We start from the raw sequence: 19,299 nt of genomic DNA on the forward strand, positions 1-19,299 counted from the left end.
GCATAGCATCCAAGTGGACACCACTCTTTCTAGCCCTTCTAGTTATCCTATGGCAGAACATAATGGCTCAGCTTTTACATTTAGTGAAAAATTTGACTATCAATACTGGCTGCCATTAAGATCAAAGTATTGTTGTGCATGGTATACTTTAATTACCTGCTGCTTATATGTAGGACTTTCACATGAACAAAGAACCACCCTACATGTATGTGTGTGTGTGGGGGGGATACTTTTTCCAGAGATCCTTCCCACATTTCCAGCTGTATACTATCTTGCTGAGCCAGGAGCAAGAGGCTGCTCAGAAAACATATCTTTTGTAATGTTAACTTTGTAGGAATGCTAATATACTACTCAGCCTGATGGGAAACACCACTTTTCCCAGCTCTGTGTGGCTGAAGCCTACTGTTCTTTGTGGACTGCAATATCTGGATATAAGATACAACCTTGATAATATATTTTTTCAGAAGACTGAAGCAGAGCCAAGTGCTTTCAAAAAAGCAAGATAACAGCAGTACAATAACTAACTATAAAAGCATTTAGGTTTGTCACACTTGCTCCCAATTGAGTTTACAGTTACACAGTTTTATGCTGTCAGTCTAAGGCAAAACCATCAGCTTGTACTCTGGTAAGGTCAGATGCTTAACAGATCTTAGAGATCAAAATCTGCAAAGGAAAGGAAGACAGAACTTTAGGGAGAATCCCAGTATGGGTATCTTTGCAGACAGAAGGCATCTATCATTTTTTGGGAAGCATGACACAAAGCATAACTCAAAGCTCCCCACACTCCATCACCTATAGTTTTAGTCTCCCAAGTGCTTTACAATATTAGTATTAACTGTTACTTAGGTTAAAATGCAGCATCCATTCCCCTATCTGTTCCTCACAGTACTCAAGTACATAGCAATCCAGCTGGCTGAGCCATCAACACTCTGCCACCAGGTACCTGCATCACTGAAGGGAGTATTATCTTCCAATATATACAGTATAGGGAACATGCTTGGTTGTTCACTGTGATGGTGCAGAGAAGATAAAAGAAAGAGGGAGATTCAGGATTGCCACCACATGGCACATGCCATTATTTCTGTTTTACAGATAAGATAAAACAAAGACTTGCTCAAAGACATGCAGGGAATCCATCTCCAAGGCACGATTTGTGTTCCTGCATCCTGCTCCTCTGCACCACACTGGCTTCAATTCCTCAAATGATCCATGCAATCGCAAAGCACTCTTTGCTCAGCTGCTCTACCAAAGGATACAGCACTTGTTTTGGGGAACAGCTTCATAATTTCCAATAGCATTCTGGTAGCTGATGTTAAACCAGTAATTCCAGTTTCTAATTCTATGAACAAAAGGTATTCCTCTGCCCAAGCAGAGCTTCTGTCATTCCCCCCACACCACTGACAGCATTGGTACATACTTGTAAAACCCTCAACAAAGAATCATCAGAAGCTAAACTGGTACCATTAAGCTGGTGTGTGCTCGATGGCTATGTCACCATCCATGGTCTTGTTAGCCACATTTCTACACATGCACTGTCCCAAGTTTTAGAACTGGTATAAACGTGCCTTAACACATTTTATTAGGTTTGATCAAACATGATCCAGCAGCATTTGTTACTACAGATAAGCGTTCACTGCAGCTTTTGAGCAGAAAGCACAAATTTTTCTTCTTTCAATCTGCTGGCCACTTGTTTCAAAACCTTGTTTTTATTTCAATGTATATTGGTTAGGAAAACCCTGGCCTCCACAATTAGAGGATGGTGGATGCAGCAAACAGCAGTAAAGCTACTTCCCCACTACTTTTTTTTTTTTGTAAGGCCATCACATTAGTATAGCACAATCTCAGGTGACTGCAAAGTACCTGGAACAGCTCCTGCCTTTGAGCATCTAGTTGAGTGCAACCAAGACCATCCCCCTCCGTACTAATCCTTAGATGTATACTGATTTACACATACAGTAATATGAATATTTTCATGACCTCAAAAGGAGGTGTAAGCTCAAACAGGGCTCCTTTTTACAAAACATTTCCTACTCACATGCTTGTGGGTACTTCCTTATTTTCAGTGATTCTGAACATGACCAGTAGCAAATTGTTTACCTCCTTTTACAATGATACCTGTTGTATTAAAAACAGGCCAACCACTATTTTACATGCAGTGAGAACCTTCACTTCTCAGGAAAGTGAAGCAAGGATGACTGCAGTCCATATATTGCCTCTGTTAAAGTGGCTGTTTCAGCCCCATTAAGAACATGTGACAGAAGACATATTTTAAATCTCCCGCATTTGAAGTCAATAATTTGAATGGAGGGCAGAACTTTCCTAACTAGATCTTTGCACAGAAAAGGGGAACTGTCTAGTGAAATCGAAGAGCTGGAGTTCTAAAACATCACAAAGCATTTGATGAAATGAACTTTGACTCACAAAATCTTATACCCTAAAAATTTTTGTTGGTCTTTAATGTGCTACTGCACTTGAGTTTTGTTTTACTACTGCACCCTAACATGGCTACCCACCGCAAAATTGAAACATATTAAGATGTTCCAAATGCAAAGACCACTGTTAAAAGAATGTAGCACATGCAATTAAAGAAGATGCATGCAAAACCCTCAGACTGCAATCCAGCAGGCAAAACAAAGAGTCTTGAGCTGCTGCTTTAGTCATCTGCCTCTCCAAAGGCTGCTTAGATCATCTGCCTCTCCAAAGGCTGCTTAGGTAGCCTGTGCTTTTCTTCTTCTTCCTTTTGTTTTCCTTTACATTCTACTGTCCAGAATCAATCTGGAGAAATGTTGCTTTTCAATACTGGCTCATTATTAATGTAATACAAGTAGAAATGACAATGGAACCTTTTGAATGAGCATGCTGCTGAAAAATGGAAGTTACTTGTTACTTTCAAGAAATTAGGTAGCAATCACAGACTTGGCACAGCTGTAAGAAAATCCAACGATCAGCTGAACATTGGTTCCAACAAACAAACAAAAAGTGGAAAAGCACCACCAAAACAGCCATGTTGAACACGTCTTCCATATTTAACAAATGAGTAGCAAATATGTGCCAAATACTGAACCTATGAATCACTCACTGAGGATGGTCACATAATTTATGGGTATGGTAATAGGTACCGTATAACAAAGGAACGGCAATCCCTCATTTGGCTGAGCTCCCTAATATATTAAAATGCTTTGGGGAAATACTAAAAACTTTCCTTGGTTTCTTGAATGCTCATTATGGCTGAGAGTGAATTGTTGTATTTAGCACTGCATTCACTTCATATTTTAACTGCTATTAGCTTGTCTGAGCTCCTGAATTACAGCTAATGAAGGCCTTGAAGAAGATGCCACACTGAAAAGTCTTGGAGAAGACACCATACTTGCTCTTCCGAGGGCTACTTTCAGTGACCACTTACTACTAAACAAAGAACCTAGTGGTCCATCAACTTCATTTTCCAGTCCATGGTTTTTAAAGTGATGTCAGCAAGAACAGTTTTTGAAGAAAGTGAAACTTGAGCATACCATAAACAGTTCACACAGTTCATGTCTCAATCAGATGCTGGACAGTCAATATTTCAGACTGGGGGTAAAAACATTTGTATCTTTTTAAACAGGCACTAACTTTCCTGAAATGTCCTTCTTGTTATCTGTACAAACCTCTAAGGATGTGTCAAATTTGTCTGTTGTAGTTTAAGGAACAGAACACAGACTATGGAAAGAGAAAAGCTTCCCCCAAGAAATACTTTTTCACCCATTTCCTTTTCCTTCTCCCTAGCTTCAGCACTATTTTAGGTGATTAGACAAACCTTCCTTCCAAGGATTCTAGCCAATCAGGGATCACATAATGAATGTGATGGCACTACACAGCTAAATTGGGTCATGTGATGGTATCATTGAAGACCAACAAAGTCTTACCTACCTCACAGTGTTTTTAGGAGGATAAAATGGAGAAAAGGAGAATGGTGTGAACTGCTGGGGAAAATGAAGGAGCATATATGAAATAAAATAAATATATAAATATTGGTTTCAGAGGCTGTAACAGGATCATTGATGGAAGAAAATTTTCTCTCCTTTTGAACCAATCCCTGAAAAACTGCCAAGGGGAGAGGGCACTGCCAAATATATAGTAAGCATTTCAATTTTCAGTTCAGCTCTACTGTCTTTCAATTCCCTTCTCCACTGAGATCCCCACCTCTCTATATTGATTTTGCTTATATCTATTTAGATGACAATAACCATCAATCACATAATTAAATTTCTTTCCTTTCACCTGTGTGCTTAGTAGCTTGTGTAATCACTACATACTGAGTCATTTAATTTTCAAGAGACACATTTCAAATGCTCTGGGCTTTGTAATATTAAAAACACAGGTGTTTGCTAAGTAAACATGACAAAAACCATTTAAGCCTTACATTTAGTCCCACTATAAAAGAACAGCTATCCTGAGCTGGAGGAAGGGTTCTGGGCTAAAGTATTAGTTTTCTCCAAGGCAACAGGATAGCATAATAAATCTGATATTGAATTAAATACCCACACCCTCTATTATGACTGCAGAACCTTTGTACTGCCCTTGTAGCAAGTCTCACCATTACTAGGTACAGTTTTTTAACTAATGACAATGAAGCAAATAGCATCCTTTCTGAATAGAGCCATCAAGATGCTGATTTTTCAGAGTTGCGAACAGTTACTCTCATGGGATTTAAGAAACATGTATACCAGGAACAACATACACTTCAGACTACCAACATGCTGCCTTCAAAAGGATCAACCAATAGTTACCTCATTAACATTGATTTTAGACTTTGCAGACGACTCTAGAAAGGCACAGTTACACCACTGTCTTGCTAAGTTCTGTCCCTGTTCTTTGCCAACTACACGCTCATCTTCCAGGTCACATTTATTGCCAACCAGAATCATCGGAACCTGTGTAGAGAGACAGAAAGGGAAACTGGGATTATGAATATGTGCTTAATCCAGACCACAAATATATTTACTAGACAGGATATTGATCTGAAAGAAGTTCTGCGTAATCACAACTGAAATTTTCCTTGCTTCATAGTTTTAATGCGTTTATTCTAAATCCTGCAATTTCCACTACATTGTTTTCTGCTGACCAATACCAGTTCTCCAGTGTTCTGACACTAAAAATGGGAGAACTAGGAACTGTAAAATCAAGAGTATCAGAAGCTCCAAAGAATATTTAGTTAACTGGAAACTGAATTATGTATCTTCAAGAGAAGCAAATAAGATCCTTGCCATGACAACCACACACTGAAAATTAAATGACCACCTGACAACTATCAAATAAATTGAAACACTACTGTTTGGAAGATTTGGTGATATGTACTTTATTTCCACAAACATTTACACTAATGCAATATTTTGTGGAGGAAACAAGCTGACGTTTCACGTGCTAAGACAGAAGACAACAGCTATATTCTAATTCTGCTCATTTTAAATAGTAGGATGTAGAAGAAACAAATTGTACTATGGGTGACAGTGACCTGACCCCGCTTATATAATAAATGTCATCTTCTCCTTTCTGGAAAGCCATTGGTGAGTCATGACATGGAAGGGATCAATTATGCATGCTTTTATAACCTCTTCAATGCATCTGCTTGGTCTTCCACTTTTGGAGATTCAAGACCAGCTTAGGAAAAAATCTCAACACAGACAGAAAAAACATGTCTTCAACAGCAAATGAAACCATAACACTATACCTACATATCTGATAGTAATATGATAAGGGCTAGCTTTACTGATTTGTACTGAGTGATCTCTGAAGACTATTCTGAAATTTCAGCTGGGGGCAGAGTGGAGCCCCAAGACTACCTGATACAACTCCTAAGAGAACAACACATTTTCCCAATACTAAGAGAAATCCCCAAGCTCTTAATTCATTCTGAGCACATTTCATGACACTTAATAAACAACCTAGAGCCTAGCTGTATGATTGTATTAGAATTCACTCGTGATCGCTATAGCCATTTGATAAAATTACTGGACATTTTTCTCATTGATCTCAGTCTTTGAGTTCTACTGGTGCTATTATACTGTTTATTTTTGTAAACAATGTCAAGAACCTCAGCTATGAAATATCCTAAAAATATCCTAAATTAGTTATGAGGTATCCTAAAAATGTCCTAGATTAAATAAGTAAAATCTGATTTGTGGAGCCAAGACTTGTAAAAGGAAACTGCTGCACACCTTCTTAGGTTGTGCTGTTTGCCAGAAGGCAACTGGTACTGTTAATATCACAGTTACCTGTAGTTGTGGGAGTGGTTAACAATTTGGTACAGGAAAATTTACTCACCAAGGCTAGGTTCCCAGAGACCCTTTAGCATGCTTTCTTGAGTACACTGAAGTATCACCCACTCCCCTTGCTTTCTACTCACACCTCCTGCACAATGGTGACAACAACCATTCCCAATCACATACTCCTTGCCATGTTTTGGCTGGGATATTAAAAGTTTATAAAGTTATTCACCCATGTTAGTGAGAAAACAAGTTACATGATTACGTTCTCTCAACACACCAGAACTTGGGCCATCCCCAAAAGTTAACTGCCAACCAGTTAAGGAGAAACAAAAAGGCAAATTTGATGGTTTCAACAACTTTGCAGCAGATACATACAAGACCTGCAGGTTTTTGTAGCATTAATTAGGCTGTGTGCAATTGACACAGAATCCACTGTTGTATGGTGCCATGGGGCCCATCAACCTAAACTACTTTTAAGAAAGATTAGATGATAGGTTAGATGCATGCTGATTATTGTGCAGGTTAAAAATGAAACAGTCGTGTTTCTGAAGCACACTGTTTCCATCAAGCCCTGCTCAGGAGGTGCTAGCTGGACATTGCTGGAGACAGTACACTATCCTAGGCTGACTTCAACCTGCTCCAGCAAGGCAACTCTAACATTCTAATTGTGAATTAGATAAACTCTGGCAGTACACTGCCCATGAAAAGCTGAACTGTAAAACACTAACATACACACCCATCCTGTTTCCCCAGAGCCATGTAAAAACACTATGGACAGACAGAAAGCTGCTGATATTGGGTGTGCACACTATTTCATTTCCTGAAATACTGAAACCCACTCACAGATACACAAACACAGTTGCAAAGACTGCATCTTCCGAAGGAAAGCACATCAACACAACATACTTCTGCTCATAAATAACTAGCAACATGCAATAAGAAATATTGAAATAACTTCAATATTCAAAATTAGCTGTGCAAAAATAGTTACTGAACAATGGTTCCCTCAAGCAGATTCAGAACTGCTTTTAATATCTGTTGAAACTTCTGTTTTCTGTATTCCTTATGATGAGAAGGCATCCAAAGTTCAGGGAAAACCAGTTTGTACAATTCTGCAGCAGGCACCCCTAAATCCCTCATCAAATCAAAGTTATTCTACAAGCAAAGAGACTGCCATATTGAGTCACAAATACCAAGAATTAAATCAGATGCTTCTCAAAAGATCGTTTTGTCTTTCCTCACATGGAAAACAAAGCACAAATGTATTTAGAAGATGCTGAACAAAAGCAGTCAGAGTGTAAAAAGGTAAAGGTAGTCCCCTGTGCAAGCACCAGTCATTTTCGATTCTGGGGTGACATCGCATCACGACGTTTTCAAAAGTTTTCAGACTTTTTTATGGGGTGGTTTGCCATTGCCTTCCCCAGTCATCTACACTTTACCCCCAGCAGCCTGGGTACTCATTTTACTGCCCTCAGACGGATGGAAGGCTGAGTCAACCTTCAGCCAGCTACTTGAACCCAGCTTCTGCCGAGATTGAACTCAGGTCGTGAGCAGAGCTTAGGACTGCAGTACTGCAGCTTTACCACACTGCACCATGGGGCTGCTATTCAGAGTGTTACAAGGTGCAAAGAGGAGAGACAGTGAAAATATAGCCTAGATTCTTGAGCAATCTTGTTTTTATCGCAAGCCCAGTGATTTTAGTACATTAACAGTGCTACACTAAGACGATTTATGTTATAAGTTCCATTGACTTCAATGGACTTAAAAGAGTATAATGCAGCAAAGGATGGCACTGTTAAGCATGCATGTGTTTATGCTATGCTCAGGATTGTAGCTATAAAGACAGAACTGAAAAGGCAGTGAATGCAAGACAGCAGTGTCACAGAACGTATTCTTCATAGAACATGCATTACTGAAGCAAAGTGAATTTCATTATTCCTTCTGAGAATTTAGAACTTTAAATATAAGAGAAAATACTTTTGCTGAAATGAGTTGAACTGCAAGTTATTCGAGAGAGCAGATCAGGAATTCTGCAGTCCTAATCAAGATGCTACAAATAAGAAACACGTTTAATGTACTGAGATCTGGAACCTACGAACATAAATTTAGTGGTCAATTAGAATGAGGGGAATCTCGTCCGTTATGATTTCTTTGGACCTCTCCTAGGATATAAGTTGCAGTGCTAGGTGTTTCCACAGCACAGCTCTTTGACCTATGCTAAGAAAGGAATCAGGTTCCAAAGGATTTGTGAGAACATAATCCCTACCTAAAAGGAGATTAGTCTTAAGGAGGGTAGCAAACACACTGCATTAAAGAAGTCACATACAGTGAGAGGCAAAGATGTAAACAGAAAAAGAGAGAGGTATTTAAAAAGCATTTCAACACAGTTGACATCTCTCAACACCATCCAGCCACCTATTCATTTTTCAGGCAATAAATAACTTTAACTGCACTGGGCAAACTAGTTCTGTTTCCTGATGAAGTAGGAAGATCCATCAATAAGTGAAGAGCCCAAGTCAAAGAAACAAGCTATATTTGACATTTCTCAACATTTCTCAATTAGTATATCACCAACAGAACTTATGACTGAGTTGTGTTTTCCATCACCATTTTTTAAAGGAAAAAACCCTCAGAACTTGTTTTCTACAAAAAGGACAGGCTGTAATTTTACAAGTGTTTAACCTACAAAACATCAAAATGGTAAACTCAAGTCCTACCAAAACTATAGGAAAAATTAATATGATCAAGAACTGCTGCTTTTAAGCACATTTTAATGTGCCTATATAATGCAGCCACACAAAGCTTCCAGCTGATACATAGGTCTGAACTAGAGAGAAAACACCAATAATGCTTCACTGCAGACACAATCATCCTTAAAGAATATTCCAAGAATCTAAAATTGTGTTCCCAAAGAAGAATAACTAATCCACTCTACAGACTCTACAGACAGTGATGGACCAGTCTGGGAGGATGAGTCCTCATCAAAAGAAGAGGACAACCTGGCCCCAAGATTTACATAGGCAGACTGTTCCTGTGAAGTTGTGGTCTCAGGGTTTTTCCAAAGGATCCATGTGCCAGCACTGATACTACCCCCTGAGGCAGAAGGGCCCTCAGGTCTGGAAGCCCCAATATGGACCTGATCATGACCAGATCTGCCACAGTCTCCCTAAGCGTCAAGAGTCATTATATATCTGTGATTAACAACTGTATTCCTCTTGCCATGAATTCTGTGTAGTTACAACTGCTGTGATTGCCTACTTGCTTGGCTTTTTCCCTCTCCCCCTTTTGCGCATTGCTTATCTATGGAACTTATTATCCAAGCTGCCTCTGCCGGCCTCCAAGGTCAGACGCTGAAAGAAGAAAAGACAGTGTGCACCTGGACTTCCAAGACTTTCGGTGGGTGGGGGACCCGCCAAAATATCCCCGTGCTTCACATCCCCACACTTGCTTGAAATGTAACGGTTGAGGCAAGGAGTTAAAAGGGAGTCACTGACGTCTTAGCAAAAATGGTGTCCTGCCTTAAGATGCTTATGGAATAAACTGCTGATTTATCAGACTGTGTGGTTCCTTGGCTCGAAATCCTGACAAATTGCTAAGGGCCTAAATCTGTGAGGGAGTACACAGCCAAATTTCGTCTACTCAGCACGAAGGTGCACCGCTGGGATGATGGGGCCTGAACTGAACAGTTTGAGAGACCTCAACTCCAACATTTTCGGAGAAGCCCTCAAGGGGGGAACCCCCAGTCGTTAGCTGATTGGATTCAGCTGGCCTGCGAGATGGAATCCAAAGTGGGGCCCCCAACCTCCCCCCCAGGTGGAAAAACTATGTTTAACGATGATAGAGGTCTCTTCCATCCCACCCAAGTACCGGTACTTGAAAGGGGTGTTTGACACAACAGAGGCAGATGAGCTCCCCCCACATCGCTCCACTGCACAATTGAATTGGTGGAAGGGGAGCTGCTCCCCAAAACAAAACTATATTCCATGAGTAGAACCAAGAGGGAGGAGTTGAAAAATTTCCTGGATGTGAATTTGCAACGGGACTTTATCCAGCCAGCCAAGTCCCCAGGTGCCGCCCCAGTCTTATTTTGAAAGAAAAAGGACGGTAGTTTGAGACCTTGTACAGACTTTCGGAGCTTGAAATTTCTATGAATAATGCATATCCCCTTCCCCTTATTAGAGACCTTCTCAGTGAGGTCTCCCAGGGAAGATCTTTACTAAGCTGGATCTCTGAGATGCGTACTTCTGGGTTCGTATCCGAGAAGGGGATGAATGGAAAACTGCCTTCAACACCCTCTTGGGACAGTTTGAATATCTGGTGATGCCATTTGGGTTGAAGGGGGCCCCCGAGGGTCTTCATGAATTTAATCAATGAGGTCTTACATAAGTTCCTGTACAAGGAGTTAGTCTGTTATCTGGATGACGTGTTAATATATTCACAGGATCTCCCCTCACATGTGCGGTTAGTCCGGCAAGTGCTACAGACCTTATACGAGAATAAAATGTTTGCCAAAATATCAAAATGTGAATTTCACAAAACAGAACTTGACTTCCTGGGCTACTGAGTTTCAGGGGGGTTGGACTTGAGATGAACCCTGCCAAAGTACAAGTGGTGGCAGAGTGGGCAGCACCCAAAACCCAGAAGCAATTACAAAGCTTCCTCGGATTCGCAAATTTTTACAGAGGATTCATAAACGATTTTGCCGCCATCACCATGCCCCTAACAGACTTGCTAAAAACTAAGGGGAAGGGTGCTGCTGCCACAAAAGCCAGTGCTAAACTAGAGTGGTCCCCAGAATGCCAACAGGCGTCCAAGGACCTCAAGCAATGCTTCATTTCTGAACCTTGCGTCACCCTCCCAGATGAGAATAAAAAATTCGTGGTGCAATGTGACACAAGCGATGTAGCCTGAGCTGCTGTGTTGCTCTAAGAGGGGGAGGACGGGAAACTCCACCCATGTGCATACTTGTCTCAAAAATTCTTCCCCTCAGAACGAAACTGGTCCGTATGGGATAAAGAGGCTTCTGCCATCCAACTGGCCTTAGAAAAATGGTGTCACTATTTGGAGGGCGTGAGGGGACCATTTGAATTATGGACAGACCATAAGAACCTCGCTGTCCTGATAGCGACCTGCAACCTCACAAACAAACAAGTTCAATGGGTGAGATTTTTCCACAGATTCAATTTCACACTGGGGCACATCCCAGGGAGGCTGAACTTCCTAGCTGACGCATTGTCCCGCCTACCCCAACACAAAAACAAGAGGGAGGTGGTTACAGACTCACTGTTTACCCCCGCCCAACTCAGCGCTCTGGTCACAACCCGAGCACAGGAACAAAAAGGGGGTGGGCCCTCCAGACTCGTTCCTAACTTCTCTGAAAGAAATTTTAAGAACACATCCACCTGACATGGACTTCATTCTCACACCCTCCCCTGAGGGCCTTTGGTATAAAGACAACAAACTCTTCATCCCTGCTCTGCTACGAACGGAAGTCATGCAGCGTGCTCATGATTCCAAGCTGGGGGGGGGGCATTTTGGTTTTGTCAAAACTATTCATTTGGTGCAACGGCAATTCTGGTGGCCAGGGTTAAGGAAGGACATTTCACAATATGTTTCTAGCTGCCCAACTTGTGTTATGGCAAAGAAAAGAGGGGGGTTTCCTCCTGGTGAGTTGCAACCCCTAGCCCACCTTCCCAGCCCTGGGAATGCATTTCCATGGACTTTATTACCGACTTACCCCCTTCCCACTGGTGTGGGTGGTGGTGGACACGTTTTCCAAGCAAGTCCATTTTGTCCTGTGTAAGCAACTGCCTACCACTAAGAAGTTGGCCCAATTATTTATACAGCATATCTTTCGGCCACACACTTTTCTGAGTAAGATAATTTCCGAACGCGGGCCACAGTTCATTGCCAACTTCGGGGCGCACCTTTGCAAATTGGCAGGGATCGAACAGGGGCTTAGCTCAGCATACCACCCACAGACGGACGGACAGACGGAACGCACAAATGCAGTGCTAGAACAATTCCTCAGGTGCTATACTTCATATGAACAAGACAATTGGGCATCCCTATTGCCTTTTGCAGAATATGCATACAATAACAGTGTCCACAGCTCAACCAACGTTAGCCCTTTCCTAATTGTTAATGGCTATGAGGGCAAACAATTTCCAGGACTCCCTTCACCACCTACAGCTCCTGTGGATTTTACAGAATGGTCACAGATGTTGCAGGGGTGGGAAGCTATCCAAAAACAACTGAATAAAGCTAAAGAGGACTATAAAAAACATTATGATAAGAAGCACTCCAAACTGTGGGACTTCAAAGTGGGGGACATGGTGTACATCTCTACCAAGCACCCAAAACTGCAAGAAACTGGGAATGAAATATCTGGGGCTGTTTCCTATTAAAAGGATTATAAATAATGTGACCGTGGAACTTGAATTGCCTAAAAATCTAAAACATGTTCACCCTTGTTTCCATGCCAGTTACCTGAAGAAAGATCCTGGTCCTTCCCCATGGCACCCGCAACATCAGCCCCCAGATCCAACTCTGGTTCGTGGTCAGATTCATCATGAAGTGCAGGAAATTCTGGATTCCAAAATCAAGTGAGGGGAGCTGTTCTATCTCATTAAGTGGACTCACTTTTCCCTTAGCCAGGCAGAGTGGGTCTGAGCAATCGATACAAATTGTCGGAAACTCATTAAAGACTTTCACCTCAAATATCCAGACAACCCTGGGGGAAGGTGACCTTAAAGGGGGCAGAATGTCAAGAGTCATTATATATCTGTGGTTAACAACTGTATTCCTCTTGCCATGAATTCTGTGTAGTTACAATTGCTGTGATTGCCTGCTTGCTTGGCTTTTTCCCTCTCCCCCTTTTGAACATTGCTTATCTATGGAACTTATTATCCAAGCCTCCTCTGCCGGCCTCCAAGGTCAGATGCTGAAAGAAGAAAAGATTGTGCACCTGGACTTCCAAGACTTTCGGTGGGTGGGGGACCTGCCAGAATATCCCTGCGCTTCACATATCCGCATTTGCTTGAAATGTAACAGTTGGGGCGAGGGGTTAAAAGGGAGTCATTATGTCCTGTCTTAAGATGCTTATGGAATAAACCACTGATTTATCAGACTGTGTGGTTCCTTGGCTTGAGGTCCTGACACTAAGTACCCCAGGAGCAGATGAGGCAATGAGCCAAGGCTGAGGCACGGACTAGGTGCAGGAGTGCATGCCTGTTAAGGAAATGCTAAAAGAGACTGATTAATCACCATGGGCTCTGGTACTCCTCATGAGTAGAAGAGGAGCTGATCAAGTTGTACGGAAGAGCACAACATGGGAACCAGTTCTACCTGTAGGGAGCTCTCTATATAAGACTGCAGAGAGGCTGCAACCAATGTGAAATCAACTTGTCTGAAGTCTTGTTCATTACCCCAGCAGTTGCTGGACCAGAATCATAGGCATTCTTGTTACCTAACCCCAGTCTGAAAATACAACCACAAACCCCCTTCACTTCTCACTGATGAGGCTACCAGAGCAGAGAAAACAGCAGCCAGCCACCATTTCATATCTGAATCCAGCTCTGCCAAGAATCTCTTACCTGTTGACCATCTGTATCTAATGGAGTGTTTCATTTCGTATTGATAATTTATAACTGTATTTGTAAGCAACCCCCAAAGGAACTCTGGATAGATGCACAAATATCTTCTGAACACACATCATTTCTATTTTTCTTTTATGCCTGTGAGAAGCCTATTTTGCAAGTTTAAAAATATAGTAAATAGATGTTTACTCTGTCACTTATAATAAATCTGGATGAATCAAGCAAGCCAGGTGCTTGATCACTCATTTTGATTTCACAGTCCCAAGGAGGCAACAAAAGCAGGTGATTTACTGAGCCTATGGTGGGCTACAAATAATGCAGGGCAGACTAAATGGATGTTTGATTGGATCTTAGCAAGGATGCACTTACTAGATGCTGTCATGGCACCTATGGATACAGAAAGCTTGCATTCACAACACAGACTATCCCATGAATGACTACAAAGGAACTGATAATGCAATATAAAGCCTATGAGCTTGGATTACTCAGTGATCAGTAGTGATTATGCTACCGTACCTGCTTAACAGCTGTGTGATGGAATAGGACACCAAACACATACAGGTGTAGATGCCAGACTTTATTACTGGTTGATCTTACTGTTGAACCAGTCCAATATCATGCAGAAAGCCAACTGCCAGAGTTAACACTAGGTGATTATCAAGCATTAGGAGATTCCTAATGCTGTAGGCTCCTTAAAGGATTCTCTCCCTGTGCAACAACTGTGTTCATCTCAGCAACATCTTTCAGCGCTACGAGATCTACCTAATCTCTTCTGCAGGCTTTTTTCTGCAGCAGCCCCTGTGCTCCCTAGAATGATCTTATGGAAGAGGTCACAAAGTTGTTTCTCCTGCTGCCTTTCAGGAAACTGCAATGGAGTGCTTTTTATGAGAACCTTTAACTGGCTACATTATGATGTTGGACTTGCTTATTTTTACGCCATTTTAGGTATGGATTTTGTTTTAAAATGCCTTTTTAATATGCATGCTTCGTTGTTCTCATTATGAGTGTATATAAGCTACCTTTAGCTCCTCAAGGAAAACAGGAAAGGTGAGACAGATATGTAAGAATAAATAATATTCTTACATTTATATATCCCGCCACTCTGAGCCTGTCAGGCGAGGGCGGGATATAAATCTGATAAATAAATATGTTAGATTAATGTAATGTTTAGTATTGGCAACAATATAAGCCAGGGGTCCCCAACATGGAGTCTACTGATACCTTTCCTGTGCCCACCACATGTTTTTAGAAAGTGAGGCCAGCTGGAGCTACTGATCACTGAAGATTTGATTGGCTGAACAGGTGTTTAGAAACACTGTTTTGACAGCATCTGCCACCACAGCACAAGTATTTGCTGCGCTGGGACTGAAGGTCATCTGCAGCAGCCATTTTGTGGCTGTCTCCACCTCCTGTGGGAGCCATTTTTTGACTCTACACACCAACTGTGTCATAATTTCAAATGTGCCCACAGGCTCAGAAAGCTTGGGGACCCCAATGTAAATAATCTTGTTTATATCTAGTGGTTAGGAAAAGCTTATGTCCCCCAAAAAGAACCATTTTACCGGAAAGCTCAATAGAGAAAAATGTGGAAGGCATTAAAAGTGATTGAGAGGGGCCCAAGTGCCACAATAGGCTGAAGTCCACGTGAAAAGAGAAGCCAAAATCAGTAACAGTATTATGACTTCCTGACAAGTAAATGCCAAAATTATTTTTAGTGCTCCTTTTTGCTTAATGCAACACACAATCACAGACAGTTCGACATCTGACCAGAAAATTCATCTGAATGATGCAATTAAATATATCTTTCCCCTGAAATTGGCTCTAAGTGTACTGGGATTTAGTCAGAACACAACCACCTTCATAATAAAGCAACAAATATATATATAAATTTAATAAATAAACAAAAATGAACACTCTACAACTAAAAAAACTTGCAATACAACACTGAAGAGATAAATGCCCTCCTCTTGTAAACCAATGAATTAAGGACCTTACAGCTTTATCAATATTCAGACATGTTGGCATACCGTAACTATTGCATATACACTTGTTTCTAGATACTCAGAAATCTTTTATTAGAAACTTATGTATAAATGTGCCACCACTGTTATATTTTTGTTTCTACTCTACATATACTCCCCCAATTTTAACTAGTTATTAGATTTTGAATTTCCCCCTTGTTCTTTTTTAGCAAAATAATAATAATAATAACAATAACAATATTTAATTTGTATTTTGCCCTCCCCGCTGAAGCAGGCTCCGGGCGGCTCACATAGCATAACATAAAATACAAGGATTACAATAATAGAAACAACTATTACACAACATTATACAATTCACTTACATATACTATTACATTAAAATCATCTAATTAAAACCATCAAATCCAATTCCAGCAAATTAGTTTGGTGCTACATTCTCGGTGTTACTCATCTTACAGTTTTTTGTGACGGTACAATAAATTCCACATTAGGAAAAGGCCAACTGAAAGAGGGTAGTTTTGCAGGCCCTGCGGAATTGGGCAAGACTCCGCAGGGCCCTCACCTCCTCTGGTAATTGGTTCCACCAGTGGAACTTGTAGCTTTCATTTTGTCCTCGTTCGGCCCAGGGATTGTCAATAGAATTTGCGAACCAGATCTCAGTACCCTCTGGGGCACATGTGGGGAGAGACGGTTCCTAAGGTAGGCAGGTCCTCGGCCATATAGGGCTTTAAAGGTAATAACCAGCACCTTGTAACGAATCCGATACACAATTGGCAGCCAGTGCAGTCCTCGCAGCATCGGCTGTATGTGCTCCCACTTAGGGAGCCCCAATAGCAGCCTGGCTGCCACGTTCTGCACTAGCTGCAGTTTCCAGGTTTGGCACAAGGACAGCCCCATGTAGAGGGCATTACAGTAATCCAGCCTCGAGGTGACCGATGCATGGATCACTGTTGCCAGGTCGTCACATTCCAGGAAGGGGGCCAACTGCCTCACCCGCCTAAGATGAAAAAAGGCGGATTTAGCAGTGGCTGCTATCTGGGTCTCCATTGACAGGGAAGGCTCCAGTAGCACCCCCAAGCTCTTGACCTTGCGTGCCATTTTCAATGGCGCACCATCAAAAGCTGGTAGGGGGATTTCCCTACCCAGGCCGCCATGGCTCAGGCAAAGGACCTCTGTCTTTGCTGGATTCACCTTCAACCTTATCAGCCTGAGCCATCCCGCCATTTCAGCTGTCACAGCTCCGGGGTATACCACAGGGCTAGCTTAATACAAGGGTACAGAGGGTGTCGAGGTGCGATCTCATCAATGACTCTGGAGAGCCGGCCATGCCAGGACTCAACCAGATCATTAAGAGAATCGCCAGGGGGCCAGGGCACCCGTAGAGCCATTTGGAACCACTCAGGGTCCATCAGACTCCACGGGCGAGCCAAAATAAGCTCGCCGCCCAAATGGGCTTGCGGTGGAACATCCACACGAGCCTTGAGGGCAAAGTGGTCTGACCATGGCACTGCCTCTGCAGTAATATCATCCACCAAAACCCTGGCCGCAAAGACCAAATCTAACACGTGCCCCGCCTGGTGAGTGGGCGATGTAACAAATTGGGAGAGTCCCAGTGTCACCATGGATGACACTAGGTCCATCGCCTGACTGGAGGCCGTGTCATCAGCATGGACATTGAAGTCACCCAGGATCACAAGCCTCGGGTACTCCAATGCCCAGCCTGCTACGGCCTCGATCAGGGATAGTAAGGCGCTGGCTGGTGCATTAGGCGGACGGTACACCAGCCATATTGCCAACCCCTCCCCAACGTCTCATGCCAGACCGGCACATTCAATACCATTGATCTCCGGAGCTGGAAGAGCCCTAAAGGAGTAAGCCTCTCGTATGAATAGAGCCACCCCTCCCCCCTGCTAGTCTGTGATTGGTGAAAGACCGAGTAGCCCAGGGGAGCCGTTTGAGAGGGCCAGAATGTCTCCCTCTCACACCCATGTCTCAGTCACGCAAGCCAGGTCCACGTCCTGCTTGAGCATAAACTCTTGGAGCAGAAATAAAAAAGCCTGCATTCCCATGATTTGTGGGGATTGCTTATGTATTATATTCAAGATAGTGTGCTTATGTATTATATGCAATGCAGTGCAAGGAAGTTCTATGATAGTATGATTTTAGCCCACTATATTGAGCAAAAAAATTAACACAGAGACAAGTTCAGTCTATACCAGTTTTGCTCAGTACATGGCATTTTTAGTTACTTCATTTACACCCTGCTTTTCTCCCCTATGGGGACACAAAGTGACTTCAACATTTTCTCCTACTTCATTTTAACCTAGTGAGGTAGGTTAGGCTCAGCACACGACTGGCCCAAGGTCACTCAACCAAATTTCCATACTAGCCTGAGCCATTCAAACAGAAGCACCTCTGTTAAGAAGGTACAAAATTCATTTATAACACCTCAGCTGCAAGTTTTGAAACTTGTCTACAATGGGAAATACCGTACTTTCTATAATTTGGCTACATGTTCAGTTATTTCAGTAGAAGTTGATGCTGAAGAGGGGGAATTCTACCTTGAGTGTCGACATGTAAGTTACAGACTAGTAAAAAAAAAATCCAGCTTCTTACAAGAGCTGAACTTTTCCAAAGTTCATCCCAGTTTGAGATGCTGGGTATTTCTGACTAACTGTCCAATAATGTTCATGTGAATAAAGAAAGGGGTCTCTCAAACATCCAAATAGAGAATTTTATTATATTGTAACAGAGCAGTCTAAAGCTGCGTTCTTCAGGCATCTCGCAACTGTGCAAAAACAGATGCTGGCTTGTTTAGTTAGAAAAAGAGTCCAACGGTTCACAAAGTCAGAAGCCATTTACTTACATCTTCAGTGTCTTTGACTCGTAAGATCTGTTCCCTCAGGTCCTGTAAATCATTGAATGTGGACTGTGCTGTAATAGAATATACTAGTGCAAACCCCTGACCATTCTTCATATAGAGATCCCTCATTGCTGTAAATTGCTCCTGGAATTAAAAAAAAATTGGGGGAAAAACAGCTTTAATACAATTACTTAATTGGTATTTATCTAATAAGAATATGAACAGCATGTTAGATTTCTACTTGCTCTTGCACAAGTCTAATGAAGCATGTGAATTTAATTTTCAATAAGTCAGTTCTCTCAAACTCAAGATGAAGGGTGAGGGTTTTTACCAAGACTTAAGGGCTGCTTCACACTTTTTAAAGATGTGTGCAGCTGCTTCATCCCTGTATTGTGAGAGGCAGCTATATATTCTCTACCAGCTGACACCCCCTCACACTGAATAAGCTCTCAATCAAAAATACATCAAGACTGAGACCAACCAAACTCTTGGTCACTTAAGGTGTGGGGTGCATGAGATAAAAAAAGTGGGGGGGAGCAGCCATGGCACACACTGTGAGAATACACAATGTAGATACAGTGGAAACTGGTATACATTCCACATTCAATATG

At 42.0% G+C, this 19,299-nt stretch overlaps 1 protein-coding gene across 3 annotated transcripts in view; it reads right to left on the bottom strand.

Moving 5' to 3' along the window:
* RAP1A (RAP1A, member of RAS oncogene family) overlaps positions 1-19,299 on the bottom strand; it is a 155,957-nt gene that overhangs the window by 3,830 nt on the left and 132,828 nt on the right. For all 3 annotated transcript variants that reach the window (XM_060231233.1, XM_060231231.1, XM_060231232.1), the window contains 2 exons: positions 18,692-18,832; positions 4,767-4,910 (listed from right to left, as the gene is read on the bottom strand). In XM_060231233.1, coding sequence (XP_060087216.1) covers positions 4,767-4,910; positions 18,692-18,832 — 285 coding nt within the window. The remainder of the gene's footprint in view (positions 1-4,766; positions 4,911-18,691; positions 18,833-19,299) is intronic.

This window comes from Heteronotia binoei, chromosome 2, assembly GCF_032191835.1.
Source record: "Heteronotia binoei isolate CCM8104 ecotype False Entrance Well chromosome 2, APGP_CSIRO_Hbin_v1, whole genome shotgun sequence".
Classification (NCBI taxonomy): Eukaryota; Metazoa; Chordata; class Lepidosauria; order Squamata; family Gekkonidae; genus Heteronotia; species Heteronotia binoei.